Consider the following 19,391-nt stretch of genomic DNA (forward strand, 5'->3'; position numbering starts at 1 on the left):
CACGCTGCGTTCTCCCCCTCCCGCAGACGTTTGGAGACCTAGTACACAGCGATCCCACGTCTAGCCATGCCAGCTGTGCTAATGGCTTGGGGAACCAGTGTGCTTCAGGACCTAAGTAGGACACATGCTGGGGTCAGCCAGGATTTGCCTCTTATCCCCATGTATATAGCTGTGTACGGTAGGCCCAGGGCAATTTAAACCTTCCTCTGAAACACTGGATGTTGGCTGCTGCTGGAGCAGGGACACTGGCCTGGATGCACCAGTGATGGGGGTCTGGCGTGGCAGGTGGAGGGATGCTTGACTAGAGGGGCAGTGCTCTGATTTGGTGCAGCATGAGAGAGGATACGGGAATCAATGGACCAGTTATCTAAGCCAGCATAGGGAGGAGATCATAGAATCCTAGACTATCAGGGTTGGAAGGGACCTCAGGAGGTCATCTAGTCCAACCCCCTGCTCAAAGCAGGACCAATCCCCAATTTTTGCCCCAGATCCCTAAATGGCCCCCTCAAGGATTGAGCTCACAACCGTGGGTTTAGCAGGCCACTGCTCAAACCACTGAGCTATCCCTCCCCCCAGTGGGGTCTAAGGATTGGATGGGTTTGATCTGGTGCAGCGGGAGGAGGGATACAGGAAGAGATGGACCGGTTATCGTATCTGGCATAGGGAAGAAGCAGGAGGATAATGATGGACCAGTGGCCTTTCCCCAAGACCTTCTGTTCCAATGCAAGGCCACTAGGTGGCAGAATAACCCCCATCCCCAAGAAGACTCGGGTGCGAGCCTGGCTGAGCTATGTTGGGCTTTTATTCACTGCTATGTGAAGACCAAGAGATTCCCCTGACACCCCCAGCTGGGAGGCTGGAATTATTTCCCCCAACCGAGTTCTTCTCCGTTCCCGTCTCTCTGCCTCGCCCGCCACCCCCGGGTGGAGACAGGAGCACCCTGGCCAGCAGAAAGGCAGAGCTCGGCAGAGAGGGGTGTGGACCGGGGGTGGAGGGAGGAGATCAGACGCTGCCCAAGGCAGAGACAGCCGGTGGCCTCGCCAATACAAGTCTTGCCACCTTTGGGGTGGAATGGTGACCACACTCACAAACATGACTCACTTCGGCTCAGAGTGGTTCCACCCCCCATCCCCTCGTTCGCTAAATTGGGGAGGGTTTTGTGACCTAGAGCAGAGCTGGTAGGTGTTCTACTCAGCCCTGTGGATGGGTCAGGGTCATTAGCCCTATGGTGCAGGTGGGGAAACCGAGTCACTGAGCAGGGCCACAGCTCCCCAAAGGCTATGCAGTGAGTCAGTGGCAGAGCCAGGCGTCTTGACATCCAGTTCCCTGCTCTAGCCATTAGACAGCGCTCCCCTTGCCGCATTGGGATAATAACTTGGGCATCCTGATGCTGAGTTCCTCTGCTCTAACCATTAGACAGCATTCCCTCGTGGGATGGGGAGGTGGACCCAGGAATCCTGCCTAGCTCAGAGACGGGTCTGAGGTGCGAGGGATCGGCAGAGCATATGAATATGGACGGCGGAGCGTGTAAGTCCTCTGCCTGCCTTTGGCAATATTGTATCCAGCAATCAGCTGATCAGAAGGCTGGACCATGCCCTAACCTAACACACAGCCCATCTCCGCTGCAGGGGCCTGTGTAAATACACCCAGCTCCATTTCTAACAGGGAGCACTCGCTCTACGCTTCGCCTATGGGCTTTCAGTCCACTGGGCCCCTGAAGCTCCTACACGAGCTCTATGCAGAGGAGTCACTTCCCCCCAGCCCCGAAAGGGGATGCTGCACACGGGGAAGGCCTGACGCTGCAGGCTCAATTCCTGGTATTCATCAACGAGCCCTGGTCGCTTTTGTCCTGCCCACCTTTTTGAGCTGCGTTGATCACATGCTTCCTTTTTGCGTCCTGCCCTAAATGGCTGCGCAGGGGTGCTGCCGCATTCCTCCCTGGAACTGGCAGCATTTCCGCCCTGGGTGGGATGGAGGAAGGGGATTCCTGTCTAGATCTCAAATAGCGTTGAGCTCTGGGGCACTGCATTATTTCCGATTGTCCCTTGCACGGCGGGTCAGGAGCTCTGGTGGCGACTGCATAGCATCGGCTGAGATAATAACCCCACATATGCTAGGGAGAGGGGTATTTTCAAAGGGCCTCGGTGCTGAGTTAGGGACCTAATTCCCCTTGAAAGCCAATGGGAATTAGGTGCCTTGTCAGGAACTTCTGGAAATCTCACCCTTAGTGGAAAGGATTTAAAGCTGGACTGAAACGTCTGTTTGGATCCAAGCTTTCCCCTGAGTCAGCGGTTGCCTGGATCTGTTTTGTTAGCTCCCCTCTGAAGAGGATGGAGACCGTGTGCCTGGATGCCTGCCTGGGGCTGGAATGGTCCCTGGAAGCAGCAGCTGGTGCCTGGACTCTCGCCCTGGTTGGTTTCTCTGGGCGTCACCAGCTCTTGGATGGAATGAGTGAGCTGCCTCGCCACCCCCAGCGGTGCTCTGAGGTCTGGCCTGCCCGACACAATTCTCGGGCTAGCTCTGTACTTATAGGCCCCCATCACCACTGTGTCAGGGCAGCTGCAGAAACCAGCTTGCGTTAAGCAGGTTCTGATCCACAACAGCACCCACGCTGCAGCTTCTCTCCCCTACCTGTGGCACAAGGGGATCTCACTCTGGTCTCATGCCTCCCGCTCTAAGCATTGGAGCTGGGATGAGAACCCAGGCATCCTGCCTCCTCTTCGTCGGCTCTAACCGTCGGCCTACATTTCCTCCTAGGACTGGGAATGGACCGCAGGAGTCCTGACTCCCAGCCTCCAGACATAGGGGAACAGAGCCCCAGGAGGGCATGAAGGCAGAGGGCGACTCCTAGAATGGAGTTGGGTCAGTGCTCCCGCAGAGACAGCTGGGAATCAGGAGGACTGGTGGGCACAGTTACACACATCTGTCTGTGGACTGCAAGGCCCTGGATACCCCAAAGACAACCAGGGGAGGGTCATGACCTACCTGCCCTTCCCACATTGCTAAATGCAGAACCTGGCTACATAGATCTATGACCACCATCACCCTGGCATCTGGGCAGCCCCAGAACCAAGCCCGGGCTCCCCCTAGGGAAGGATATGTGTGGGGAGGGTCCTGCTATGGAAACGATTGAGAACCTCTGAGCTACAGCCTGGATTGTCAGGGAGGATGCAGCTCAGAGACACATGCAGGAACTGGGTTACCTGAAGGAGGGAAACTGATCGCGTCACAATATGCATAGGGTGTAGAGACCTCCTGCTTGGCCACAGTGGATGAGATGCCACCCAATGCTCAGGAATATTCCGCACTGGCTAATTGATAAAGGGGTAGAAGTTGTTTCAGTCAAATGTCCCCTCGTCCATCGGCTTTTGATTGAGCAAAACCCAAAGGGACTGGCCGCCTGGTTTCATCCAGAACTCTGCAGGTGGGGGAGCGAGCTGAGAAACTGACCCTGGTCTACTTCATGATCTGCAACTGATTTAAAGCAAAACATTCCCTGTGGCTGCCTTTAATACACCCAAGGTGGGGATGGAGGGGTAATACACCCACCCACCTGCCCATGCACGCAATATACCCACGGGGGGGATGGAGGGGTCACACACACCCCCCCCACCCCCCAGTAATCAGTTCCTTTTGTGCACGTTTTTTATCCATGTAGTCCAGTGATGCTCAGACTGAGGCTTGGGAACCGCAAGTGGCTCTTTAATGTGTCTCTTGCAGGGTATGATAGTAAAACACTGGGTGACTTAATTATTAACCCATCATGGTGACTTTACATTGTCATTAACCAATTGTATTCTTATTTTATTGACTACTTAGTCATTTTGCGGTGCGAATAAAATATATATAGTAAATGGATCAATGAATTCACACTCCTGTGGCTCTGTTGGGTGCTGCTGGTCGCTAATTTGGCTCCTGAACCCTGGAGGTCTGAGTATCACTGAGCTAGAACTTACTAAGACAACCCCCTGTCGAGGAAACCACAGCCCAGCAGTTTGTGCATTTGGCCAGCAGTTTGTGCATTTGGCCAGCACTCTGCTTGTGCGGTCATAGGCACAGGGAGCAGGGTGTGGCACTGGCTGGGAGACCCTAGGGACTTCCAGAGCTAAAAGCAGGAGCAGCCTGGGCTAAAGATGACCCCTGGGGGTCTACAGCTGATGGGGATTTCCCATCCTCAGGGAAAACTTGCAGTTTCAAACTTTTCTTGTCCCGAATTGGAACCAAATCCCCAAATCTCAACAATTATTTGCAAACCCAGTTCTCCCCTCCCCTTCCCCCGAAATCTTCTTGGCAGATATTTTGTTTTGGTAAATTTGAAACGTTTTTTTTCAATGTTGACCTTTTAAATGTTAAAACTAGACAATAAGCTTAGCAGCCAAAGGAAACGTCCTTTTGAGCTGAAAGCCGGAAGCGTTCCGTTCCGAGGCTGGCGAAAAGGGACGCTTTGACATTTTCAAAACGTTTTCATCTCTCTTTTTTCTAAATGGAAAAATTCGGCGGACTTGACACCTTCCTGTGGGACGTTTCGGTTCTGATGAATCAACGCTCTCCGACGGCAAATCGTTTTGTGGAATAAGTCCCACCCAAGCTAGAACTTAGCTGGGGCAGTAGCAGACAGGTCCTCTGTGGATCAGACACAGATGGAGACCTGTACTGGAGGCTCACCAGTGGCTTCTAGCCACACATATACTGGAGACAGACGTGCTCAAAGCAGTTTTTGATGGCCTCTGAAATCTCAATGTGAATTTGTTTCCAAATTTCGCAGTTGAGCTCCATCCTTCTAACCTGCCGACTGAAAACCCCAGATCCAACCCCTACAGGTGTCCCAGATACAGACTTGAAACCATACTCACATGCTGTATGTTCTCTGACATACACAGGCAGAGAGGGCATTCGCCCTAGTCGAGAAAGGTCCCATGTATCTGCAGCAAACTAGCCCCCAAATCCTGCAGGAAACTGGAAATCCCAGAGCAACATCGGATACACTGAAATAATAAGGTTTCTATTAAACTAAACATGGCACAGGCTAACGCAATCAGCACAGGATAAAGTGTGCTAGCTAATCCTCTGGCCAATTTAATCAAATGCTGCCCCTATAATTTTAAGCCCAAATTCTCAGCTGACGTCAGTCAAGAGAGGCACCGATTTACACTAGCCAAGAATATGGCCCTTCATTTTCAGTGTGCTGCAGAATTTTGTAACAAAAAAGGCATAAGTGTTTAGCAGGAGCAATCGGGAGAGGGGGTGGCATGGGGTGGAGCATGTTAGCAGTTGAACTGGGGGCAGTTGGGGGCTTTTGGTATCTGAGGATTTAATTGGGAGTTGTGAGATACGCACATTAAAATGCAACATTTCTGCTCAAATCAGCAGTGGAATAGTTAACAATGTTGTTGTCAGTTTGGTAGTCAGTAGGTTTCAGAGTCAACACCCAGTTGGCATCAATGGGTTCACATCTCTTAGAGTGATCATTGTAGGCTGTCTAAAGACTAGGTCAGGCAAATTGGCATCAGATACATGCCAATCAGGGAAGGTTGGCTTAGCTGCCACAAGGGCTACAAGCGTATTTCTGCAAACAGAAAAGGGAGCACAGCACGGGGGCGAGTTCTGCAGAGTAGCAGATACACAGGGCCCTGATTACAGTCTCCTTGTGCTTATAGGGAGACCTGTGCAAGTGTTAACTCCCTTAGTTAACTCAGACTTTGCAGCATCACTTAGGGAAGTGCGGGGAAACCTGAGCACTCTGCAGCATCATAGCTTCGTAACTAGGGGCCAGATCTTCCCACTGGGAGTCAGGCACCTAAATACCTTTGAGGACTTGGGCCTAAAGCCTTGTCTGCAACGGGATTTGTTTGCACCACTGCAGTTACGCTAGTGCAAACCTCTTGTGCTGACAATCCACGGCTGTGCCGCACGGCCAAAGAAGCACAGCGCCTCCTGGTGGAAAAGCAGGGTAACCCATGCCAGTGCACTGGGTCTGCACTATGGGGTTGGCATTGGGTGTCTATTTGCCTATTTACACTGACTCAGTCCCCTCCCTCCCCCTGAAATGGTTTCCCTTCTCCATCGGTGACGCTCTGCTCAATCCCTCACTCTGTGCCTAAAGGGTTTATTCCAGCCCTCCCACCAGTGTTTGGGGGTAACTTCTTGTGCGTCCCCAGTCATATTGCTTTGTCTAGGGGGGTGGCTCTGCCAGAGACTGAATGCTAAATAACTAACAAATAGGATGTAGCATTTCCAGAGCACCTCTGAGCCAGGGATCTCAAAGTGCTTTACATTCCCTCCATTTGACAGGTGGGGAAAACTGAGGCACGGAGCGGGAGCGTCACTAGGCCAGAGTCACCCAGTGAGTCAGTGGCAGAGACAGGTAGAGAACCCGAGCGCCCAGTCCTCTGACCACTAGACAACACTCCCCCTCCTGGAGCTGGGAAACAGTGCCCCGTGCCTAAAGTGCTTCCGTTTTTGAGTGCTCCAGCCTGAGATGCCTCAAAGGGGCCTGGTTTCCAGTAGGCGCACGCTCAGCGCAGTTGGTCATCCCAAATCTCTAGCATTTTTGCAAATGCAGCCCTAGGTCTCCCTTTGCTGTGCCCGCCAGACAATGCTGCCCCCTCAGAGGTGGGGAGAGAACCCAGGAGTCCTGACGGCATTCGCACTAATAAATAGGATATTGCAGGGAGCAGCAGGTGGGGTGCAAGGCCACCGGGGGTGGGGGGTGTCTGTCTCTAGGATCACTGCCGCTTCCTTCCAGGTCGGAGAGCCGTGCAAACCGAGCGAGGCTGCCTTTGGCTTTGAACCTGGATCAGGCACAAACTGCTGCTGGAAACTGGAAGAGGCTCCGGCTGGCCACGTTCCTGATCTTGAACCCAAATCGACCCTTTCATTCCCTTTTTCTTTCTGCTCCTCTGCATCTCCAGGCCGTGCCCGGCAGGACCCGGAGGGACGGGACCCACGTGCCTCCCCTTTGTATTCCTGACTGGCGCGTGGGAGCAGCCATTGGAAGCTGTCATCGTCCCACTCCCAATGTAGGCCAGGTTTCCCAGCGGGCTCCGGCCGCTCTGTGGCCACATGGCACAGTCATGGGCAGTGATGCTTGGGGGCCTTCTGCTGCCCGGCTGTGGCCTCAGGGCCTCCACCGAAGGGGCACAGCGCCATCCCGAAGTTGGTCGCACGGGGGATCCTGGCCCAATTGGGCCACGGCCCAGCACTGGAGTGCTCCTGTTCCGGTCACATTTCCTGCACCCTGGGCGTGGCCCGTGGCTAGGATAGATACACGAGTGCACAGCAGGGTGGGGGATACACAGCAACCCAGACACAATGGGCTCGCCACCCAGGATGGGGTTGGAGAGATGGGATGGGTGGGGGGGTGTCTCCAGCTCCTCCCCACTGCAGGAGCAGCAAATGGGATGGGGGATAGAATAAATCTAGGCCTCTTCTCCTCCTTTCCCGGGTTGGGGCTTCTGTCCCTTTAACTGGCCGAGTTGCCCTGGGCCAGCATGTTCTGGAAATTGACCAGCTGCTTGATCTGTTCCGTTTGCATAGAGTGCCGTCTGAACAGCTTCTTCTTTGCCTTGGGGGAGCTGGGGGCCATGGGGATGAGGCCCCTGTGCACAGGCGAGGGGGGCCGGCCGTTGGCCCGGATGTCAGGGATGGGAGGGTGGGGGTTGATGTTGAGCCGGGGCAGGAAGCCAGGCCGGGTGTGGGCAATGTGATCCAGGAGGAGGGTCCCCGATCCCCTCCTCTCCAGCAGCCCCGGGGAGCGGCGCCGTCCCGTCATGGGGGACACGGCGCTGGGGATGCTCTCTAGGGACTCCCGGGAAGAGCTGGCCGGCAGGGTCAACGGGGAGGCGTTGTATTTCCTCCTCTCCAGGGAGAGGCGGCCTGAATCCGGGGAGCTGGGGATGGAGTCCGGGCAGAGGTGCGCGTCTGACTCGCAGTGCTCCATGCGGGCCAGCTTAGGGTGCGCCATGCCCCGCAGGCTGGGCGCCGGGGCCCCCCCACTCTCCTGGGCCTCAGGGGCCGTGTTGCGCCGCGACAGAGGCTGGTGGAGGTGGCTGAAATGAACCTTCTCAGCCCAGGGTGCCTCCGGGCCCAGGGCCTCTTCCCCAGAGCCCTGGGGGGCCACCGTCTTGAAACCGGGGGGCTCCTGGCCCTCGATGCTGTGCCTCCGTGACAGCACGGGCCTCTTGGTGATGCTCAAGCCGTTCATCTCGGCCGTGATCCTCTCCTCTGGCGTCCGGGCCTTCTCCAGATGGGAGGCGGCCAAGATGGAAGGCGCCACCAGCCCCCACGGCTCCGAGTTGAGTCTCTTGAGTTGCCTCGCCCGGCCCTTGGGTGGCGGGGCCGCCGGTGGCTGCTCCGCGGAGGCCTCGGCCTCCAGCCCCTTGGGAGGAGGCGGCGGGGGGCAGGTCAGCCGGGTGGCCATGGTGAAGTTGAAGACGTCCCTCGCCTCCTCCTTCTCGCTGGCCCCGGGCGACTGGGTGGTCTTGACTTCGATGTCGGAGGGCGACATGCACAGGGCCGGTGACTTCTCCTCCAGACCCGGGGACGGGGGCGAGTTCAAGTACTGTTTGGTCTTCTTGGTGCCCAAGGGGGACGTGTCGGTGGTGATGATGATCACCTCCTTGCCCTTGGCCTTGCAGGCGTCCAGCAGCACCTGCAAGGTCTCCCGGTCGTCCCGGTTGATGGCATACACCAGGGCCGATGCCCCCGCGTAGTCCCGGGCGCTGGGGTCGGCCCCGTGCTCCAGCAGGACCGAAGCCACCGAGGGCCCGGCCCGGTCGGCGCAGGCGTGCATCAGGGCCGTCTTGCCCGTCTTGTCAGGGATGTTGGGGTCGGCGCCGTTCTCCAGCAGATAGCGCACCATGCGGGGCTTGTGGTGCGGGTCGTCATAGCGGGCCAGGCAGGCGGCGATCAGCGGGGTCTCGCCCTGGGCGTTGCCCTCGTTGATATAGGCCCCGCCTTCCAGCAAGAGGCGGGTGAGGCGAAACTTGCCCTGCCAGACAGCCTTCAGCAGGGCATTTCCCTCCGCATGCGGCATGGCGGCTGGGTCGCTCATCGCCAGGCGGGGCCTGGGGCCGGGCGGTCTCGTGGGGGCAAGCCGGGGTTGTGGGAAGCGGGACGGGGCATTGCACAGGCAGCGCACCTCCCTGGACAGAGAAAGAGAGAGAGAGGGAGAGCACATCGTGAAATCTTACATTGCTACAGCATCGTTCGTCACCAAGCAACCCCTTCACCACTGAGATGCCACCTCTGGGCTGCAACGCAGCAGCTGGTTAATCGCCGCGGAGCTGGGCTTCACAGTGACTACGCAGCTGGTGCTGAAACGTAGCCTGCTCTGGGGTGGAACGTGGCAGCTGTTTAACAGCCACACAGCAAGGCTGCAGAGAGATCACACTACCACTGCTGACATAGCCCACAGCCATGCTGCAAAAGGATCACTCACCCAGCACTGAAATGCAGCCAGCTCTGGAGTGGAAGAAGGCAGTTGTTTAACAGCTGCGTAGCAATGCTGCACAGGGAACACGCACCCAATACTGAAATGCAGCAAGTTCTGGGGTGCAGCGTGGCAGCTGCTTAAAAGCCACAGCAACGCTTCACAGGGATTACTCACCCAGCACTGGAATGCGGCCACCTCTGAGGTGGAGGAGAACCATAGCAGTGTTACACAGGGATCACTCACCTAGCACTGAAGCACAGCCAATTCTGGGGCAGGAGAGCTGTTTAATGGTGTACCGCAAGGCTGCACACCACTTTAGGACAGGAAGTGAGGGCTCCAACAGGTGAAGCTAGGCAGACAGAATCTCCTTACTCATACTGAAATTGGGCCTGGCTAAGAAGTGCCCTGGGATTTTTAAGGCTTCTGTGGGACATGGCCTCAGTTTCACACCCACGTGTCTGGCTGGCAGGCCCCCTCCTTCCACATCACCTCTGCGCCCATATTCAGACTTCCCAGAGAACAAAGGCAAAACCAGTTGGGAATTCAGCAGCTTCTGCTGCAGAAAAACCCACCTTCGTCCCACTCTGTTGTCAACGATGGAGCAATCCAGACAAGATTAATCTCTAACTCTTCTCACTGGTGGGTCTCAAAGGAGGGGAGGCTTATTACCCCCATTTTACAGATGGGGAAACTGAGGCACGGGGCATTCCCCAAGGTCGCCCAGCAGCAGAGCTGGGGATAGAATCCAGGTTTGCCTGAGTCTCACTCACCCTGCATTCATGGCACATGGGACAGCTCTGGGGCATTATCCCACTCATCTCTGGTATAGCTTAATGCACTGTCCATGAAGCCAAACCAGGACCTAAGCAGGTGGTGGTGCTAGGTTATTTCTTCACACCATGCACAGCCAACCTGTGGAACTCATTGCCAGGGGATCGTGTGAAGGCCAAAACTCGAATGGGCTTCAAAATGCATTAGACACGTTCATGGAGGGAAAGGTCCATCGATGGCTATTTGCCAAGACAGGCAAGGAGGCAACCCCATGGTTTGGGGGTCCCTAGCCTCTGACTGCCAGGAGCTTGGTGTGGACGACAGGGGATGGATCACTCGATGATTGCCTCTTCTGGTCATTTCCTCCAAAGCACCTGGCAGCAGAAGACAGGATGCCGAGCTAGGTGGACCATTGGTCTGACCCAGGATACCTGTTCTTATGCAGCACGGCCCTCCTCCCTTTCGCTTCACCGCAGCCCAGGGTAGGTTCTTGCCTACCGTGAGGGATGCTCCCCACCAGCCATTAGCAGGTCTCCAGAGAGTTAAACTCTCAACTCACATGCACGTGCCGTCACCGAGTGCTGGCAGAGCCCCCTGGCTTCCCATCCCAACCTGCCTGCCTGACTCAAAATCCTACCAGCTGGCGCCCGCGTGGAAAAGGGTAATTAATTCAATGTTGGAAAAAAACAAGTGAACTAATCAAAAGAATTTTGGCTGGTGAGCGCGTTCCCCTCCCCCCTCCCCCCCGCTCCCCCCCCCCACAGCCGCCCCCAGCCCCTTCTGCCCTGGCAGCTGGTGAGCTGGTTGGCTGGAGGGGCATTGGAGAAGGGCTGCCGGTCCTGCCTAATTCACCAGAAATATCTCGCTTGGGGGTGTAGGTGACACCATGTCTATTGGTGCCAGCTTGCGGAGTCCGATGCAAACAGGGCCAGCTTGCCCGAAGAGCTGCAGGCTGGATTGCCCCCGGCCCCGATCAGGGCAAGCGGCCAGTGTAGGCACCTGAATAAAATCCAGATTTCCCAAAGGCCCCTGTGCGGGTCCCGCTGGGACACAGATGGGCAGCAGCTTTTCAGAAGGGCCCGGCTTCTGGTGTGCACAGCTCTTTGGAAAAACCCGGCCACGTGTTCTGCCGGATTGATTCACGCTGCCTCCCACCTGGGCCCACGTTGGGAGGCAAAGGAGAGGCAAGAGGGGTGAAGCAGGGAACGGGGCGGGGAGGAGAGCATGGAAGAGTGCCGGAGAAGAAGAATGAGATAGATGGAAAGAATAAGTGGTAAGGGAAGGTAAAGAAAGGGGGAAGGAACAAAAAGGCCAGGAGGAGGTAAAGAGGGAAGGAGCGATGGAGGAAAGGCAGGGGAAGAAGAGAGAAAAAGGGGCCTGGAAGACGGAAGGTGAATAGAGGGGATGCAGAGGAGAGCCGATGAGCAAAATAGAAGAGAATAAAAGAGGTGGGGAAAGAGAAGAGGAAGACAAGGAAAGCTAATTAGCAGGGCTAACGAGCAAGCAGCATCCTACAAATCATCAGAGGCTGGCGCCATCCACTGACCCGGTGCCCCGGGGACCAGGACCTGATTGAATCACGGATGTTGAGCGCTGCGGATTAATGGCACCAAATGGGCCTGCTCAGAGCTCTTCCAGTAAGAGGCAGCAGGCTGCCTGTGGTTAAAGCCCATGGCACTGGGAGGCAAGCTAAGCAGCGCTGGCTGGGGTTATGACTTAGATGAGAGACCGCTGCCCCCGGTGGTGTTGGTGACTCAATGGGGGGTGTCCTTCTCAGAAGGCCTCACCACATGTGGTCATTAGCAGGCCCCTTCTTGCTAAAGCTGGTGGCCTGATCACAGCACGACCGGGGTAGTCACTGGCCACAATGATCTTTGCTTCCTATCCTAAAGCGCTCGGGAGTATTCTGTCCTGGAAGGAGTGTTGTCCAATGGTTAGAGCAGGAGACTGCGAGCCAGGACTCCTGGGTTCTGTGCACAGCGCTGGGAGAGAGGGGTTAGAGTAGCTACACTGGGAGCTTGGAAATCTGATCCAATGAGACAGAGCTGGGCACTGAATCCCTGTCTCCTGGGGGGTGGGAAGGGGTGAGAAGGCGCAGTGTGACCAAGCATAGGGCTGTGTGTAACAAATGAGCAAGGGAAAGAAGATGTGAACGTGTAACGTGGTGAGCGTTTGTGAATGTGTGAGAGGTGGAAGACGTTTCTGTAGGTACAGAAGCAAAAGATTTACTCTCAATATTTGTCTCCTGAGCCCACTTTTGGGCCGGGTCAGATCCTGGGAAATGAACTGTCATTCTCATGTAGCCTTCTCAACCCCCCCCCAAAAAGCGCAGCCCCAACCCGAAATAGCTCACCTCTCTCTGCAAGGATTGGACGGGTCATTAATTCTGCCCAGGATAATTAGTTTGTGCGGCTGGCTGGACCGGGAGAGAAGTTGGAGGAGGCCAGTTCAGGCCGGCAGCCCCAGCTGATGGAGGGGAAAAGGGGGAAGATTGAAAATAGATGGACTGGCGTTTTCTGTGGGATTTAGATGGTCAATTCCCAGTGAAACTAATAGGAAGCGGGCATCCAAATACTCTCAGCAACTTGAAACATCTCAGCCTTCTTCTCTAATCTTCATATCTATCTATCTACCTAATCTTCGTCTGCATCTCTCTCTCTCACTGCATCTCCAGATCTAGCTGTCGCATGAAACATTTCCTATAGTCTTTCAAATTAAGCATATTAGAAAGGCTTGCACGTCCCTCTGAGCCAGTGGAGCGTTCATTTTGAGAAAACACTGGATTAACTCGCAATGACTAGCTCTGTTAAAGTGTCATTTCAAAACCCATCCATGTGCTGCAATACAAAGCCGGGGGAGGGCCCTAGAATCATTTGTCATTTGTCAGACAACGAGTGAGCTGCCAGCTAACCCACACTGAGTGACCTGCTTTATCTGTTTTGTTATTAGCACCCACTAATTTCCTCATTACTTCTAGATTTAACTCAGCTTTAGTCCCCAGAGCTTTCACCGGTGTGGAGAGAGGGAGGAAGGAATCTAGGTTTGAGCATGGGCCCGGGCATCAGTGTTCCTGGGCTTTATTACCAGCTTTCACAGGCAGTGCACACTAGTGGTTAAAGCGGGCAGAGGCGGTCTGATGATCAGAACTCCCTGAGGGGTTTTTTGTTTTTGTTTTTTTACTATCTGTAGCAGGGCATGTTGTATAGCAGTTGGGCTGGGAATCAGGACTCCTGGGTTCGATTGCCAGTTGTAGGCCAGAGTGCAGTCTAGTGGTTAAAGCAGGGGACTGGGAACTCCTGGGTTCTCTCCTTGGCTATACCAAATCATGTCCTTGCTCCGTGCCTCGGTTTCCCCAGCTATAGACTGGGGCTCACAGCTACTCACCCACCTTTTTCAAAACACTTTTGAGATCTCTAGCGGGAGGCGAGGGATTTTCAAAGAAATCTAAAGGAGTTAGGTGCCAATTGAAAAGCCCAACTGAAAAGTGCCACATAAGGGCCCGATCCAAACTCCATTGAAGAAAGCAACAGCCTTTCTATTGATCCTAGCATGCTGCGGCTCAGAACTGAAGCGCGATGCACTATGATGAGGGTTTTATTTCTGACGGATTTTATCCTGAGCAGCCGCCAACATTTCAGTGACACCAAAAGGCATGCGGGAGAAAACGAGTCGATCGATAAGAGGCCGCAAGCACTGTAATTTCTGCACATCTTCCCTTACAGAGAAGCATCCGGCCCCCAAGATGTCAGAGGAGATATTGACCAGCAAGACGCTTCAAAAATGAGGCATCGTCCTCGTGCGTCAGTTTCTCTCCTCTGGACCTCACCGTCACAAGTCTGGAAGCAAGAGAACGCAGCAACTGTGGGATGCTTTTGCTCCTCTTTGGAACAACCCCCGCTCCCCACACACCCCATGTTGAGGCCTCCAGGAATAGACCCAGAGCTGTCAGTTTCACCATTTAAGGCTCAAATCTGCCCCTTTTTTCTCTTATTTTTTGTCTTATCGCTACTTTCTGGGGGCTTTTTCGAGGGGCTGGTGCTGGGAGGGCCTCTTGGGTGGTTGGTTGTTATTATTTAGAAATAAAAGGAAGTGATTGTGTCAGATTCCCAGCTGGTGTAAATCAACATAGCTCTGTTGGAGTCAGTGGGTCAGATTCCCAACTGGTGTCACTGGGCCAGAGCTCTGTGGAAATCAGTGGGCCGAAGGCTCAGCTGTTGTCAATTAGCATTGCTCAAGTGACTTTCCCAGAGCTGTGCTGATTTGCACCTGCTCAGGATCTGGCCCCTGGTGTCACTAGCCTGGGATGTTCCCCCTGCCCCCCACCCTTTGCCAAAGGAAACCCAAACCGACCTTTGGGCCCAATCCTGCACAGCCTACCTGAGCCAACCCTGATGGGAGCTTGGCTCCAGGAAGGCAGGCAAAGTTGGGCTCTTACAGGCTGGACCTGCTACCCTTGATCCCACAAGTAATCCTTACTCACCTGAGTAGCCTCAGTCACTTCTATGGATTCACCCAGATCGCTCACCAGAGTGAGGGTTGTGGCAGTAGGAGCCTTGGGCCTTGATCCAAAGGCAGGGCCTTTCGACTGACTTCATTGGACTTGGGCCCACTTCAGTGTGAGTCTCCCCTTCTCCCCTGGGGTTAATGGAACTGTTCAGGGTTCATGGATTTTTAAGACCACAATGGGCCATTTACCACCACCATAGGATTGAACCCCTTCTGACTTAAACATCCTAAACAATGCCCCTCCCCTCTATCTATGTAGTTTGCCCTCGTCAGCATCCCAGCCGTGCTCTTCACAATCACAAATGGGTTTTAGCCTCTCCTAGGGATTATCGCCATTTTGTAGGTGGGGAACTAAAGGCCCAGGAGAGATGAAGCAACTTGACCAAGGTCACACAGAGAATCTGTAGCAGAGCCAGGAATTAAACCCAGATCGTCTGGGTCCTACTCGAGTGCCCTTCCTGTGAGACCATCACCCCTTCCACCCCATCTACTGTCTCAGTTTCAAGTCAAGTGTTGATACATTGTCTTCCACACTGCTTGGGGAATGAATGAGAAATTACCTCTCTCATTCCTATGGATTCTTTCCTGAGCTCCACCATAGGAAATCTATGAGAGCCCTATATCATATCAGGAAAATCCATCTGTCATGCTGGGGTGTAATAAAGCAGGCAATTTCATCTCGGGAATCCTGTAAACCCTTCATCATTTATTGTCCAGGAATGCAGGCTAAATAAGCTACGGTCTGGTAAGATCTCACTCTGCTTGTCCCCATAGGACCTCTAAGTAGAAAAAGCCATTTTACCTTTGGAATCTTTCAAAGACAAGTCCTGTGCTTTTGGGTGAAAAAACCACAGCCTTTTCCAGATGAAGCAGCCCTTTTTTTCATTTAAAAAAACCCAACCCAAATCCCTGCAGAGCAATAAGGCTTTAGGAAACAAAGGTTTAAAGCTCTGACACGACGTTGAATATCAAGGCATGCAATGGATGAAAAACAGAGAAAACAAAGAGGGAAAAGCCAGATAGATTCTTTGCCTCATCTTTGCATTTGTGGGTTGCAACTGGAAAAGGAAGAGATTCGGTTTTCGGCAAATTGCTACCGAGGTGAACTGGGAATGCCTGGTGGATTTCAGTGTAGAAATGGTCTGATTTATTGGAATCAAATTTATTGGAATCAAAAGTCTTCCAGGGATCCTTTTTTCCATTTCAGAGGTAAAGGGATTTTCTTGGGGGTTATGAGAGGAACCTAAAGAAAATATTCTGGTCTAAATTAGCAAGAGCTTTCACCCACGTTTGCTTACATAACCACATAAGAATGAAGGCAACCTACTGAATGGAGTGAGAGAAATTATCTCTCTCTCTCTCTCTATCTATATCTGGAATTTAAAGGAACTTGTGATGCTGAATATTACAGTTCAGGGTGAGTACAGCCAGTGAAATACATTTAAATCAAAGGCTAATTCTATTACTGTTCTAATTCTATTAAACAGGTGGATTTAAAGCAATACACCAGCTAGTGGCAATAAAATGTGATTAGATTTTAATATAAACCAGATTTCTGGCTTGGTTTGGATCAGCAGAATAAAACACCAAAGGGACCAGATGGGTAAGAGCAGAAAGACACCTGTGTGGACATATAGCCACAGAGACATTCACGATTAGTCTGATGAAAAAGAAACACATTTAATAAGAATGACTAATTAATCATTCATTAAATAAGTGCAGCCAAAGAATCCCAGAGTTCCAATGCAAGCTGGGTTGTTCTGGAAACCAGTAGCCATTGAGGAATGGGATTTTAGGACAAACGGACAGTGCATGTGACAGACAAGATCTTCATACTGTCCAGGAGGCTTTCTCTCCCATCCCTGTCTGCATTTTAGCCTAAGCGCAGGACCCATGCGCTGATCCCCGACCAGAAGCAACGGTGGTGCTTGCTGCTTTCAGCACCCGCTAGCTGCTCTATCATTCTTTTATAGCCCGCTCTCCAGAGGTGCTGGAACTAGGGGGCTGCCGCACCCCCTGGCTTGAAGCGGTTTCCATCATATACAGGGTTTGCAGTTTGGTTCAATGGCTCTCAGCACCCCCACTACACACATTGTTCCAGCCCCCCTGCTGCTCTCTTCTTTTTTAAAAGCAGGATCGTACCTGGCGTGGTTGGACCCTCTCCCGTCACCTGCTGCCGGCTCTTCTGGGCCACATGCTTCCTCCTCACCCCCGGGAAAGCGGAGCAGAAGCCTGCAGAGTTTTCATGTCTTGAGACCTTTGCTCCCCTTTTGTGCATTGGGTGCGTGCGGGTGTTTAAAGGAAATCGACCCCATTCAGCTTGAGACAGGGGGATAGACAAAGCGAAGCCAAATAATTCAGTCCATCAAAGCCCTTCTCTGCATTTTTTTTAGCAGCATTTTCCCCCTCCCCACTCCGGTTGCAGCCCTGCCGATAGGTGACTGAGCGCCGGTGTTTTCCACTTACTGCCACAGCCTGACCAGCTCTTTGCAGAGACACAGCCGTGCTGCTATTTTTAGCTCCATTCCCATAGACCAGAAGTAGCTATTCCATTCAACTACACAGAGCGATCACACTGCACCAATATACATGGGAAAGGGGTCCGCCTCTTCCACTCCCCTCTCCCCCCCCCCCACCAGTGCTTAGGAATTTTGCTCAGCCCTGGTCTAATTCCCTTGATCTCGCTCTGTAGCAATTTGGTGGCACTCTCCATGTGCACAGTGGGGGGGTGATGAGAGCCACCGAACCAAACTGTAAACCCTGCATATGATGGAAACCACTTCAAGCCAGGGGGGTGAGGCCGCACCCCTACTTCCAGCACCTACGGCATTGTCTCCTTAGGATGCTGGGGATGAGTCCAATGCATGCTACTGTACTATAAATATCACCCCCTGGCCACGGCAGTGCTGGGCGCGATGAACCCTCGATCCTTTGCTGCCCTGCTCCTTTGTGTTTCCACGGACACCCTTGCCAAGTCACCTCATTCTAGGAATATTAGGGCCCTGCATGGTAGCACCGCCTCCAGGCCTCAGCAGGGATCAGGGCCCCATTCAGTGTCCGTGTAAGGGCCTCTGCAATGCCCAAGCAGCAAGGGGCCCCCACTCGCCTGGTGATTCAGTTACTTGGCCTTGGTGGCAAAGCAAAAGCCAAGGTGAAGCGCAATCCCTTCCCCCCCAGTGTGATGATGCAGGGGTGCAAACCCTGTCTAGTGTGTTGGACAGCAACACCGGTAGCCCCCCTCCACAACTGAACTTTGCAGGGGGGCTGCTGGAAACCAGGGGTGCTGGAACAATGTGTGTAGTGGGGGTGCTGAGAGCCATTGGACCAAATTGTAAACCCTGTATATGATGGAAACCACTTCAAGTCAGGAGGTGTTCCCGCACCCCCCCCCCGCACCCTTAATTCCAGCACCTCTGGGATAAACGCCACCACTGGCCCCATTGTGCTGGGTGCTTCACTGACCCAGAGCGAGAGATGGTCTTTGACCCATAGTGGCTTACAAACCAACTAGACCAGACAGACAATGGGGGGGGGAGGGGAAACTGAGGCACAGAGCTGGGAAGCGACTTGCTCAACATGACCCAAGCAGGGCAGCGGCAGAACCAAGAAAAGAGCCCTGGTCTCCCCCAGTCTCAGACCATTGCACTACCCACTAGCCCACACTACCTCTCACGGGACAGGGCTGTAAATGCCTTCACAAGTTGCAGAGCAAGGGAGGGGTAGATACTCAGGGTCCTCCCAGGGTCTGTCGCCACTGCATTGTAAAACTGGTTCTATGGCATCCGGGCTTGTGGACTCGGTGTGTTCAAGCTCACACTCGAGCATCCATGGTGCACTGTCAACCTGGGCTAACAGTTGCTAGACCCATGACTCACAACTGTGGCGATGGCTCCATACTGCGCTACACAGACCTTCTGACCTGGGTCTGCGGCTTGAGTTGTGTCCACACTGCAAAATGATGGGGCTTGGACCCGAGTCTCAGTGGAACTTGAACTCAGACCCAGCCCTGCCAGGTGGGTCCTAGGCTTCAGATCCTGAATGATTGCTGACCCATCCCATACAGTTTTGTGTGTAGACAGTATGGGGTGGCGGGAGGTTGGGCTCAAACCTGAGCCTAAGCCCAGGTTTACGGTTCAGTGTGGACATACCCCCAGTTTCCCCACCCCCATCCTTGCCTCAAAGATTCATTTTGGATCCCATCAAGGATGGAGGTGGGAAGTGTTGGCTAATGGTTAGAGCAGGGGACTGGAAAGCTGGACTTCTGGTTTCTACCTCCAGCTCGCCATGGGCTCCTCTACATGCCCTTGGGCAAGCCCATCCCTTTCTCCATGCCTCAGTTTCCCCATCTGTAAAATGGAGAGACTGGCATGGGCCAGCTTGCACGAAGCACTTTGCGGCTGTAACATGCTACATGTCTGCATGGTGAACACAGTCTCGGGGATTTGCATGAGCGATAGCTCGCAGCCACGGCCAGATTCTTGCTGCCTACGCCGGGAGATTCAACTGGAAGAGACGAAAAGCGGCCAAGGTGGAGGCCCCCAGGTATAATGGCCAGATGTGTGGGTGCGCGTGTACGGCTCTCCGTGCGGGGGCTGCGCCTTTCATAGGCACCTCTTCGGGAGCTTTTGTAATCCCTGGTGCCTGCCCTGCACTGTTGCCATGGTTACCGTGACTAACTGTA

At 53.8% G+C, this 19,391-nt stretch overlaps 1 protein-coding gene across 1 annotated transcript; it reads right to left on the bottom strand.

The window, feature by feature from the left end:
- Window positions 1-784: 784 nt before the first annotated feature.
- ANKRD34A (ankyrin repeat domain 34A) lies at window positions 785-17,272 on the bottom strand. Its single transcript, XM_084613980.1, has 2 exons — window positions 16,853-17,272; window positions 785-9,143 (listed from the first exon to the last, which is right to left on the bottom strand). Exon 2 carries the CDS (start codon window positions 9,050-9,052, stop codon window positions 7,463-7,465), a length of 1,590 nt encoding a protein of 529 aa, XP_084470106.1. The 5' UTR covers window positions 9,053-9,143; window positions 16,853-17,272; the 3' UTR covers window positions 785-7,462.
- Window positions 17,273-19,391: the final 2,119 nt, after the last annotated feature.

This window comes from Lepidochelys olivacea (genome assembly GCF_965140295.1).
Source record: "Lepidochelys olivacea isolate rLepOli2 genome assembly, chromosome: 24".
NCBI classification, from domain to species: Eukaryota; Metazoa; Chordata; order Testudines; family Cheloniidae; genus Lepidochelys; species Lepidochelys olivacea.

Coding starts and splice junctions, on each gene's coding strand:
- ANKRD34A (XM_084613980.1), bottom strand. CDS start 9,052: ATGAGCGACCCAGCCGCCATGCCGCATGCGGAGGGAAATGCCCTGCTG.